This window comes from Leuciscus leuciscus, assembly GCF_965113295.1.
Source record: "Leuciscus leuciscus genome assembly, chromosome: 1".
Lineage (NCBI taxonomy): Eukaryota > Metazoa > Chordata > Actinopteri > Cypriniformes > Leuciscidae > Leuciscus > Leuciscus leuciscus.
The window spans coordinates 1,435,313-1,448,852 of NC_138725.1; the positions used below are offsets into that span (position 1 = coordinate 1,435,313).

The 13,540-nt window shown below is 40.7% G+C and overlaps 2 protein-coding genes across 2 annotated transcripts in view; both read right to left on the bottom strand.

Annotated features, from left to right (window-relative positions):
• Nucleotides 1–4,192: 4,192 nt before the first annotated feature.
• Nucleotides 4,193–12,889, bottom strand: wbp2nl (WBP2 N-terminal like). The gene is made up of 8 exons (XM_082144795.1): nucleotides 12,676–12,889; nucleotides 11,941–12,049; nucleotides 10,566–10,704; nucleotides 10,391–10,483; nucleotides 10,141–10,281; nucleotides 9,983–10,063; nucleotides 9,751–9,836; nucleotides 4,193–4,680 (listed from the first exon to the last, which is right to left on the bottom strand). Exons 1-8 carry the CDS (start codon nucleotides 12,732–12,734, stop codon nucleotides 4,627–4,629), a joined length of 762 nt encoding a protein of 253 aa, XP_082000921.1. The 5' UTR covers nucleotides 12,735–12,889; the 3' UTR covers nucleotides 4,193–4,626.
• A 363-nt stretch (nucleotides 12,890–13,252) lies between these two features.
• rrp7a (ribosomal RNA processing 7 homolog A) overlaps nucleotides 13,253–13,540 on the bottom strand; it is a 5,800-nt gene continuing 5,512 nt past the window's right edge. The window contains exon 7 of the mRNA XM_082144748.1: nucleotides 13,253–13,473. Coding sequence (XP_082000874.1) covers nucleotides 13,388–13,473 — 86 coding nt within the window. The 3' untranslated portion in view covers nucleotides 13,253–13,387. The remainder of the gene's footprint in view (nucleotides 13,474–13,540) is intronic.

The window sequence follows — 13,540 nt, forward strand, 5'->3', positions numbered from 1 at the left end:
GAACACACACAACTGATGATGAAGATGATGAACACACACACAACTGATGATGATGATGATGAAGAACACACACAACTGATGATGAAGATGATGAACACACACACAACTGATGATGATGATGATGAAGAACACACACAACTGATGATGATGATGATGAAGAACACACACAACTGATGATGATGATGATGAAGAACACACACAACTGATGATGATGATGATGAACACACACACAACTGATGATGATGATGATGATGAAGAACACACACAACTGATGATGAAGATGATGAACACACACACAACTGATGATGATGATGATGAAGAACACACACAACTGATGATGATGATGATGAAGAACACACACAACTGATGATGAAGATGATGAACACACACAACTGATGATGATGATGATGATGAAGAACACAAACAACTGATGATGATGATGATGAAGAAAACACACAACTGATGATGATGATGATGAAGAACACACACAACTGATGATGATGATGATGAACACACACAACTGATGATGATGATGATGAAGAACACACACAACTGATGATGAAGATGATGAACACACACAACTGATGATGAAGATGATGAAGAACACACACAACTGATGATGAAGATGATGAACACACACAACTGATGATGATGATGATGAAGAACACACACAACTGATGATGATGATGATGAAGAACACACACAACTGATGATGAAGATGATGATGATGATGATGATGAACACACACAACTGATGATGAAGATGATGAACACACAACTGATGATGATGATGATGAACACACACAACTGATGATGATGATGATGAAGAACACACACAACTGATGATGATGATGATGATGAACACACACAACTGATGATGATGATGATGAACACACACAACTGATGATGATGATGATGAAGAACACACACAACTGATGATGAAGATGATGAACACACACAACTGATGATGATGATGATGAACACACAACTGATGATGATGATGATGATGAACACACACAACTGATGATGATGATGAACACACACACAACTGATGATGATGATGATGAAGAACACACACAACTGATGATGATGAAGATGAACACACACAACTGATGATGAAGATGATGAACACACACAACTGATGATGATGAAGAACACACACAACTGATGATGATGATGATGAAGAACACACACAACTGATGATGATGAAGATGAACACACACAACTGATGATGATGAAGAACACACACAACTGATGATGATGAAGAACACACACAACTGATGATGATGATGATGAAGAACACACACAACTGATGATGATGATGAACACACACACAACTGATGATGAAGATGATGAACACACACACAACTGATGATGATGATGATGAAGAACACACACAACTGATGATGATGATGATGAACACACACAACTGATGATGATGATGATGATGAAGAACACACACAACTGATGATGAAGATGATGAACACACACAACTGATGATGAAGATGATGAAGAACACACACAACTGATGATGAAGATGATGAACACACACAACTGATGATGATGATGATGAAGAACACACACAACTGATGATGATGATGATGAAGAACACACACAACTGATGATGAAGATGATGATGATGATGATGATGAACACACACAACTGATGATGAAGATGATGAACACACAACTGATGATGATGATGATGAACACACACAACTGATGATGATGATGATGAAGAACACACACAACTGATGATGATGATGATGAAGAACACACACAACTGATGATGATGATGATGATGAACACACACAACTGATGATGATGATGATGAAGAACACACACAACTGATGATGATGATGATGAAGAACACACACAACTGATGATGAAGATGATGAACACACACACAACTGATGATGAAGATGATGAACACACACAACTGATGATGATGATGATGATGAACACACACAACTGATGATGATGATGAACACACACACAACTGATGATGATGATGATGAAGAACACACACAACTGATGATGATGAAGATGAACACACACAACTGATGATGATGAAGATGAACACACACAACTGATGATGAAGATGATGAACACACACAACTGATGATGATGAAGAACACACACAACTGATGATGATGATGATGAAGAACACACACAACTGATGATGATGATGATGAAGAACACACACAACTGATGATGATGAAGATGAACACACACAACTGATGATGATGAAGAACACACACAACTGATGATGATGAACACACACAACTGATGATGATGAAGAACACACACAACTGATGATGATGAAGATGAACACACACAACTGATGATGATGAACACACACAACTGATGATGATGAACACACACAACTGATGATGATGATGATGAACACACACACAACTGATGATGATGAAGAACACACACAACTGATGATGATGAAGATGAACACACACAACTGATGATGATGAACACACACAACTGATGATGATGATGATGAACACACACAACTGATGATGAAGATGATGAACACACACAACTGATGATGATGATGATGAACACACACAACTGATGATGAAGATGAACACACACAACTGATGATGAGAAACACACACAACTAATGATGATGATGATGAACACACACAACTGATGATGATGATGAACACACACAACAAATGATGATGAACACACACAACTGATGATGATGATGAAGAACACACACAACTGATGATGATGATGATGAAGAACACACACAACTAATGATGAAGATGATGATGAACACACACAACTGATGATGATGAACACACACAACTGATGATGATGATGATGATGAACACACACAACTGATGATGATGATGATGAAGAACACACACAACTGATGATGATGATGAACACACACAACTGATGATGATGATGATGATGATGATGAACACACACAACTGATGATGATGATGATGATGAACACACACAACTGATGATGATGATGATGAAGAACACACACAACTGATGATGATGAACACACACAACTGATGATGATGATGATGATGATGAACAGACACAACTGATGATGATGATGATGAACACACACAACTGATGATGATGATGAAGAACACACACAACTGATGATGATGAAGATGATGAAGAACACACACAACTGATGATGAAGATGATGAAGAACACACACAACTGATGATGATGATGATGAAGAACACACACAACTGATGATGATGATGAACACACACAACTGATGATGATGATGATGATGATGATGAACACACACAACTGATGATGATGATGATGATGAACACACACAACTGATGATGATGATGATGAAGAACACACACAACTGATGATGATGAACACACACAACTGATGATGATGATGATGATGATGAACAGACACAACTGATGATGATGATGATGAACACACACAACTGATGATGATGATGAAGAACACACACAACTGATGATGATGAAGATGATGAAGAACACACACAACTGATGATGATGATGATGAAGAACACACACAACTGATGATGATGATGATGAAGAACACACAACTGATGATGATGATGATGATGAAGAACACACACAACTGATGATGATGATACAACCCAACTTTCATTTCCAACCAAAATGAGCCCTTGCAACCAAAATCATCCCAACTGACGTACTCTCTACTCGAGGACCGTGACAGAAATGCAGTAATAAGTACGATATTTGTCTTCAAATGTAGTGAAGTTAAAGTAAAAAGTTTAATACTCAAATACTCAAGTCAAGTACAGATACTCTAAAAGTGTACTTTAGTACTTGTGGGATAATCATGTAGTGAAACTAGAAAACAATGTTCTCCATGGTGTGAGCCCTCAGTACTGTGTCTGGCCATGAGGGGGCGCTGTTGAGCTGGGGAATAAAGACCAGACGAAGAGTCCACGGGTGTTTCTGTGCTTTAACTCACGCAGTGAACCAGAGAACACCACACACTCCAGCACACTCGTTACTGTCCACTGATGATGATGATGAAGAACACACTGATGACATCAGCGCTCACCTGTCGCTGGAGTTTCACTGACTGACACCATCGCCTGTATCATTTATAGTGTGTGAAGAGCTGTAACATGAAACATGATCTGCAGTGTGTGTGTGTGTGTGTGTGAACAGAAACACTAGAACACCAAGAGAATATACAGGTTTTATTCCTCCGTCTACATCTCACACACACACACACACACACACACACACACACACACACACACACACACACACACACACACACACACACACCAACTTCAGCTGTCACCACCTGTGAGTATTTTAATTACATTATCAAAAGGAATTTACAGAATCACCCAAAGAAACAAACACACACACACACACACACACACAGTCATCAGGATTAGAAACTGAGCAGGAAGAAATACAGGTGTTAATTTCACTCTCGCTGGTTAAATATTAAAGTGAGAGTGTATCTATGAAAACTGCTGCTTTCATCACAGAATCAGAAGAAAAGAGTCGCTGGGATCAGTCCGTGATCCGGTTCTTGATCCAGTCCGTGTTTCGGTTCTTGATCCGGTCCGTGATCCAGTCCGTGGTCCAGTCCGTGGTCCGGTCCGTTCACATGTTCTTCTTGTCGGGATTCTCAGGAGGATAATATGGAGGCGGCTGATCCTGATGAACAACACATGAGGAATCGTTTGAGAAATGACTCACGTTCACTGATTCACCAGTAGAAGAGTGTGTGTGTGTGTGTGTGTGTGTGTCAAGTCAAGTCAAGTCAAGTTTATTTGTATAGCGCTTTTCACAATACAGATTGCATCAAAGCAGCTTCACAGTATTAAATTAAAATAATACAACAAAGTTTGTTTCAAGAGGAATTTATTGATTGATAAAATTAAATTAAATATCCCCAAAATATCCCCAACTGAGCAAGCCAAAGGCAACAGTGGCAAGGAACCGAAAAACTCCATCAAGTGACCTAATGGTGTCCTAAAACTCCATCAGGTGACCTAATGGAGAAAAAAAACCTTGGGAGAACCCAGGCTCAGTCGGGGGCCAGTTCTCCTCTGACATTGGATAGAGGCCGGATTGTAGTTTGAACTGTAGGATTATATGAATGCCTGGCTGAAGAGATGCGACTTTAATCTAGTTTTAAACTGGGAGAGCGAGTCTGAGCAACGAACAGTATCAGGAAGACTATTCCAGAGTTTTGGAGCCAAATGTGAAAATGCTCTCCCTCCTTTGGTGGTTCTGGATATCCTAGGTATGACCAAAAGCCTTGAATTTAGTGATCTCAAAGAGCGCGATGGATTATAGGGCGATAGAAGATCCGTTAAATAGACTGGAGCTAAGCCGTTTAGGGCTTTATAAGTCAGTAGCAATATCTTATAATTAATACGGAACTTTATAGGTAACCAATGCAGTGATGATAAAATCGGTGTTATATGATCATATTTTCTTGATCTCGTAAGAACTCTAGCGGCGGCATTTTGGACTAACTGTAGCTTGTTTATTGAGGATGCAGGACAACCAGCTAATAAAGCATTACAGTAATCTAGTCTCGAGGTCATGAATGCATGAACTAACTTTTCTGCATCAGAAACTGATAGCATATTACGTAGCTTAGCAATGTTTCTAAGGTGGAAAAAGGCTGTTTTTGTAACATAAGAAATATGATTTTCAAAAGACAGGTTGCAATCGAGTATAACACCCAGGTCTTTTACTGTAGAGGATAAAGTAACAGGACATCCTATGATGTTAAAGTTGTATTGTGCGAGGTTTTGTGGGCGGTTTTTTGAACCGATAAGTATTACCTCTGTCTTGTCTGGATTTAATAAAAGAAAATTACGCGTCATCCAATCTTTTATATCTTTAACACACTCTGTCAATTTGGAAAATGTAGCGTTTTCATCCGGCCGTGATGAAATATATATTTGAGTGTCATCAGCATAACAATGGAAACTAATTCCATGTTTCCTTATAATATTTCCAAGTGGCATCATATATATTGAAAATAACAGGGGGCCTAACACAGATCCCTGCGGCACTCCATAGTTTACTGGAGTTATGATCGATTTTTCTCCATTTAAATAGACAAAATGGTAGCGGTCAGATAGGTATGATTTGAACCAGCTTAGTGCTTGTCCTTGAACACCAGTATAATTTTGTAGTCGATCTAAGAGTATTGTGTGATCTATAGTATCGAACGCAGCACTAAGATCAAGTAAAACTAGTATTGAGATACAGCCTTGGTCAGAAGCTAAAAGTAAATCATTTGTGATTTTAACGAGCGCAGTTTCAGTGCTATGATGCGGTCTGAATCCAGACTGAAACTTTTCATAGATATCATTTTGTTGCAAGAAAGAGCCCAGTTGAGCGGACACCACTTTTTCTAATATTTTAGACATAAATGGAAGATTTGAAATGGGTCTATAATTTGCTAGATTATTATGATCTAATTGTGGTTTCTTAATGAGAGGTTTTATAACTGCCAGTTTAAATGTTCTTGGAACATGACCTAAAGATAAAGACGAGTTAATAATATTGAGGAGAGGCTCTTCCACTACAGATAACACTTCTTTCAGTAGTTTAGTTGGTATAGGATCTAATAAACATGTTGTTGTTTTAGATGAAGTGATAAGTTTATTTAACTCTTTTTGTTCTATAGTTGTAAAGCACTGTAATTGTTCTTTCGGGGTGATAATTGAAGCTGAATTATAAGGTGCGATTGAAGATTGAACGTTTACAATTGTGGTTCTGATGCTTTCTATTTTCTCAGTGAAGAAGTTCATGAAATCATTACTACTGAACTGTAACGGGATATTTTGTTCGGGTGACGTCTGTTTATTTGTTAGTCTAGCCACGGTGTTAAATAGAAACCTTGGATTGTTTTGGTTGTTTTCTATTAGTTTGCGGAGGTGCTCAGCCCTGGCAGCTTTTAGGGCCTTTTTATAACGTGACATACTGTCTTTCCACGCGATTCTAAAGACCTCTAAATTAGTTTGTTTCCATTTACGCTCTAAAATACGGGTTTCTCTCTTTAAAACATGCGTAGTATTGTTATACCATGGTGCTTTATTTTTCTCTCTGACCTTTTTTAATTTAATAGGTGCAACCACATCCAATGTTCTAGAGAGAATGGTGCTCATAGTGCTAGTTAGTTCTTCTAGTTCATCTGTTTGTTTGGGTTCAGGCAGCAGCTGAGACAGATTAGATAAGCAATTTGAGAAATAAATCGAGTGTATGATTAAGACGATGTGTTGGTCCGGTGACGTTTTGCTTGACCCCAAATGAATTTAATAAATCTGTAAACGCAGCTCCTAACGCATCATTTGGATTATCTACGTGTATGTTAAAATCTCCAACAATTAATGCTTTATCGACATTGACTAATAGGTCTGAGAGAAAATCTGCAAACTCTTTTAGGAAATCAGCGTAAGGCCCTGGCGGTCTATATACGGTAGCCAAGGCTAGAGATAATAGGGATGTTTTTCTAACATCTAAGAGCGTAACATTTAGTACAAGTACTTCAAATGAAATAAACTTATAACCCGTTTTCTGAGTAACATTTAGAATATCTTTATAAATGGTTGCAACACCTCTGCCACGGCCAATCAGACGGGGCTCATGCTTATAACAGTATCCAGGAGGAGTAGACTCATTAATACCGAAATAATCATTTGGTTTAAGCCAGGTTTCAGTAAGGCAAAGTACATCGAAGCTATTATCTGTGACTATTTCATTTACAATAACTGCCTTAGGTGTGAGTGATCTAATGTTTAGAAGACCTAGCTTTAGAAATAGTTTTTGTTTACTAATAGCAACATTTTCTGTTTTAATAACAATTAGATTTTTCCTAGATCCTGCATTAGATTTATTATTTGATCTCACTAAACGAGGAATAGACACGGTTTCTATGCAATGTTCTACACTAGTATTTATATCAGTTGAATTGGTGCAGCAGAGACTATGATTTGGACTTTTGGTTACTAGTCAAAGGGTATTTAACATTTTGGAGATGTTATCTGACAGAAGATCCGCTCCGAATCTGCTTGGGTGTAAGCCATCAGCACGGAAAAGCCTAGGACGCTCCCAAAACAGATTCCAATTATTTACAAAGAGCAGTTTCTGCTCATTGCACCATGACATTAACCATTCATTTAGCGCAAATAATCTGCTGTACTTTTCATGCCCTAGTCGGTACGTGGGAAGCGGTCCTGACACAATGATCGTTGTTTCAGGCGATGTGCTGCGTACCGTATCGATTAGATTCCTGAAGTCTTTCTTCAGAATCTCCGTCTGGCGCAGCCTGATGTCGTTCACTCCCGCGTGCAGGACCACAGTTCCGACGCGCTCGTCACCGTTCAGGATCTCGGGAACGCGAGCAGCGATTTCAGAAACACGAGCACCAGGAAAGCAGTGACTTTGCACCTTACTTGTACCTAACGTAGCGTGTACGTGCCGAACGATGGAATCGCCGATGATCACAGCATCGCGTTCTGTTTCGCGTAGAGGGGAGAAGCGGTTTTGTGTCGATAACTCGAAAACCGGGAGGGTCGGAGAAAGTCTTGGTCTAAACCTGACTCGCGTCTTCCGCTGCGGAACCACCCAGGCTTCGTGGTGGCGTGTTGGAGCCGGAGTGAACGAGACCATGGCTGATTGCGACCGATGCTGAGGAACGCACGGAGTAGACGCGGTCGGAGTCAGCGGGTTAGTAACGTTAAACACTGATTTGTGTGCGTCGGCGCGTGATGTTTCAAGAGCCAAACACCGGTCTCTCAGCTCGGCCTGTCTCAATAAAAGGTTGTGGATCTGTTTCTCAACAGCTTCCAGCTCAGACTGCAGTGCGTGAAGCTCAAATGTGTCCTCACCTGCACCAAGCGGTAGACTACTTACATCTGATATATTCGCCATTTTAACAGATGGACAGTGAGTTAGCAACGAAGCTACCAGTGATGCTATCAATATTAATACTAATTTATATTATAAGTTTGTTTGTAAATGAGTGTGGAGAATACGCGTTCAGCCGTGATCCACGGACGTAACCTTTAAGAGTATGCAGCGTTGGATCACTAATAGGCTTGAGACGCGTCTGCTCAACAGTCCGCGTTGTAACAATGAGGTTTGAGCAGTAGTGCTTCTCAGTGAGGAAGAGTAGAAAATGTTCGTTGTAAGCGGGTTTAAAGAGAAAAATCAAGAATTATAAATCAAATCGATAGAGCTCCAAAAACAACAACGCATTCAGACGCAACGCATGATAATGACAGGACAAGACATTATTCACCGTGTTTGTTGAGTGTTTCTTATTCACCTGAGCTTTTATGAACTCAAAGGCGCGAGAGAAAATAAATAAATAAAAATAGCTGAGCGCAAGGGTGGCGCGTTAACAGGCTAGCGAATTACTAGCGTGTTATGCGTCAGGGTTGGGTAAGCTGTATTTAGTAGTAATATAAACAACTAGAAATTGTAGTAAATGATGGTTCAAAACAAGGAAATACGAGGCTAAGACGGAGCTTACAGCTCCGAAGCAAACACACTCACAGCAGGCAGCGAGAAAAATCAAGAATTATAAATCAAATCGATAGAGCTCCAAAAACAACAACGCATTCAGACGCGACGCATGATAATAACAGGACAAGACATTACTCACCGTGTTTGTTGTTTGTTTGAATCCCAAACTCTGCTGGGATTGTGTGTGTGTGTGTGTGTGTGTGTGTGTGTGTGTGTGTGTGTGTGTCTCACCATGGGCATGTAGACGCTGTGAGGGTTGCTGGGATTGTAAAATGCACTACTGGCTGCTTCTGCTGCTTTGGCATTTCCTGGAGCGACTGTGAACGACAAACAGAGATCAGATCATGTGACTAAAGACCCCGATATTCTGTGTGTGTGTGTGTGTGTGTGTGTGTGTGTGTGTGTGTGTGTGTGTGTGTGTGTGTGTCTGTGTGTGTCTGTGTGTGTGTGTGTGTGTGTGTACCTGGAGCAGGACACCAGTTCTGTGGGGGTCCGGGATACGGAGGAGGCGGAGCCATGTACATGGGAGCGCTGGGATACACACCTGTTCAACAACACAGTTCATCAGTACTGAAGCGTTCATCAGCTGAGTGAGTGTGTGTGTGTGTGTGTGTGAGGTACCTGCAGCAGTGGTGGGGTATGGGTAGGGGCTATACGCAGCCTGAGGCATGCTGGGATACGGGTACGGCTGAGGCATGGCTGGACTGGCGTATCCGTTCATCCCTGCGGCAGATCCGTTCTGAGCCGGAGGAGCTCGAGACGCTGACCAACACACACACACACACACACACATTCATTCATAAATATATGGACATATATGTGTGTATTTGTAAAACACAAGAGTGTTTAAGCATGGATGAATGAATCCCACCGTTGGTGGCCAGTTTGAAGAGCTGCTGTCCCAGCTCGATGGCGCCTCCGCTGGGGAAACACACCTTAAAGTTAGCCTGGCCTTCCCAGCCGCCTGAGAGAGACACACACACACACGTGAACACAGCAGCAACACACACACTCAGTGCAGGTGCATGCTGGGTAAAGCACTATACCTCCCGCCTCGGCCTTGATCAGACCCTGGATGTAGTTGGCGGCGAACACTGGCTGTTCAATGCTGCAGTTCTTCATCAGGTAATACGGGAACATGAAGGAGCAGAACTTGTCTTTCATCACACTGCTCACAAACACCATCTGAAACACACACACACACACACACACACACACACACACACACACACACACACACACACACACACACACGTCTGATTAACCTGTGTTTGTGTTATGGGTTAAGTTGTGTTTGTGTGGGTTATGGGTTACTTTAAACTCTAATGGGTCAGTTATGGGTTAGTTAAGATGTGTTTGGGTGGGTTATGGGTTACTTTAAACTACTGGGTCAGTTATGGGTTAGTTAAGATGTGTTTGGGTGGGTTATGGGTTACTTTAAACTCTACTGGGTCAGTTATGGGTTAGTTAAGATGTGTTTGGGTGGGTTATGGGTTACTTTAAACTCTACTGGGTCAGTTATGGGTTAGTTAAGATGTGTTTGGGTGGGTTATGGGTTACTTTAAACTACTGGGTCAGTTATGGGTTAGTTAAGATGTGTTTGGGTGGGTTATGGGTTACTTTAAACTCTACTGGGTCAGTTATGGGTTAGTTAAGATGTGTTTGGGTGGGTTATGGGTTACTTTAAACTACTGGGTCAGTTATGGGTTAGTTAAGATGTGTTTGGGTGGGTTATGGGTTACTTTAAACTCTACTGGGTCAGTTATGGGTTAGTTAAGATGTGTTTGAATGGGTTGAGGGTTACTTTAAACTCTACTGGGTCAGTTATGGGTTAGTTAAGATGTGTTTGGGTGGGTTATGGGTTACTTTAAACTCTACTGGGTCAGTTATGGGTTAGTTAAGATGTGTTTGGGTGGGTTATGGGTTACTTTAAACTCAACTGGGTCAGTTATGGGTTAGTTAAGATGTGTTTGCGTGGGTTATGGGTTACTTTAAACTACTGGGTCAGTTATGGGTTAGTTAAGATGTGTTTGGGTGGGTTATGGGTTACTTTAAACTCTACTGGGTCAGTTATGGGTTAGTTAAGATGTGTTTGAATGGGTTGAGGGTTACTTTAAACTCTACTGGGTCAGTTATGGGTTAGTTAAGATGTGTTTGGGTGGGTTATGGGTTACTTTAAACTCTACTGGGTCAGTTATGGGTTAGTTAAGATGTGTTTGGGTGGGTTATGGGTTACTTTAAGCTCTACTGGGTCAGTTATGGGTTAGTTAAGATGTGTTTGGGTGGGTTATGGGTTACTTTAAGCTCTACTGGGTCAGTTATGGGTTAGTTAAGATGTGTTTGGGTGGGTTATGGGTTACTTTAAGCTCTACTGGGTCAGTTATGGGTTAGTTAAGATGTGTTTGGGTGGGTTATAGTTACCCTGTACTGTGTGAGGAAGACGGAGCCCTTCTTGGTCCCCTTGAACAGGTCGTTCTTGGGTGTGATGTCACTGAAGGACAGTTCAACGTTCTTACATTCTCGTAAGATGCTGAAAGACCAGGATGAAAACAGGAAGTGAGGTCACGATGGGAACTCAAGCACACAGAATGGCCGCAGTTTCTCAACAGATATGAACAAACACTGTTACTACAGTTCCTGCAGAAATCACCACTGCCTATAATGATGATGATCTTAAATCACACACCATCTGTGTACTAGTCAACTCACTAAATCATATAGGATTCATATCAAACCGAAAGAATTCATGACATTATAGATCTGAGTAAACACATTGTTATTTGTCAAACTAATAAAGATTATGATATGATGTGAATCAGATTCGGTCAAAATATAAACAACACAATACAATAACAACATACAAGATGAATCCTCCGCGTGTGTGTTATATCAGAGTGTGAGATGTGTGTGTGTGATAGTAATTATGTGTAATTGTGATGTTGTTGTTGTGTGTTTTGTACCTCTCTCCGGCTTATATCAGCGGGTATGATGTGATTGTGATGTTGTTGTTGTGTGTTTTGTACCTCTCTCCGGCTTATATCAGCGGGTATGATGTGATTGTGATGTTGTTGTTGTGTGTTTTGTACCTCTCTCCGGCTTATATTAGCGGGTATGATGTGTGATTATGTGTTGTTGTTGTTGTTGTGTGTTTTGTACCTCTCTCCGGCCTGGATCAGCACTCCTCCGTTCGGGTGATGGTTCTGGTTCAGCGTCATGTTCTCCACCGATCAGGACTCAACTAAAGCAGATGTTTAACTTCAGCGCGATGGTATTTAATAAAGGAATGTGTTATTAATGTGCGATCACTCACTGACGATCCTCTCGGTAAACAGTTGCGCACTTTATTTCCGGCACCACGTGACTCCTCTCCGCTGATCACGTGGCCTGTGCTGTGACGTGTCAGGTCTGGCAAAGAAAACCCATTCAACTTCAAAAGACCATTTTATCGTTTTTGACGGAAAACCTTTTTTTTTTTGTTAAAGGACTCATATTTTGATGAAATGTAATACTTTACCTAGTGCTTTTCACTCCTCCTAGTTATAGATCATATATATACATATAAATTCTCCAACATTAATGATTAAACTCAAAAAAATAATCAGATCACAAGTGTTCACTTAAAAACAAGATGTTCTTGAGGAGTAACCGACATCTGACACACAATACACCATTATGATTTATTTTTATAAAACACAGTAACATGAAAGTGTAATAACACACATGCACTCACTGCTTTACTTCAGATAACTTTATTTCAAATGAAGATTCATGTAAACAAACAGTACAGGTGAAGGGGATTGTGGGTAGTGGAGTCAGAGGGGATTGTGGGTAGTTGAGTCATCAGAAGGCTGAAGGGGATTGTGGGTAATCAGAAGGGCCTGAACTTCCTCTGCGCTCTCAGTACAGCGATCCTCTGTTTGTCCTCCTCAAACTTCTTCCTCAGCTCAGCGATATCTGAAACAGACAGAGAGACACGCTCGGCATCATGGGAAGGCACTCTGAGACGTGAACACCTGTGATG

What these genes read in the sequence shown, in the direction of transcription:
- wbp2nl (XM_082144795.1), bottom strand. Translation starts at nt 12,734, where the DNA reads ATGACGCTGAACCAGAACCATCACCCGAACGGAGGAGTGCTGATCCAG. An exon ending in CTTCAAACTGGCCACCAACG is followed by an intron (nt 10,282 to 10,390) that starts GTGGGATTCATT and finishes TGTGTTGGTCAG; the next exon opens with CGTCTCGAGCTCCTCCGGCT. An exon ending in ACAGCGTCTACATGCCCATG is followed by an intron (nt 4,681 to 9,750) that starts GTGAGACACACA and finishes GTTGTTCATCAG; the next exon opens with GATCAGCCGCCTCCATATTA.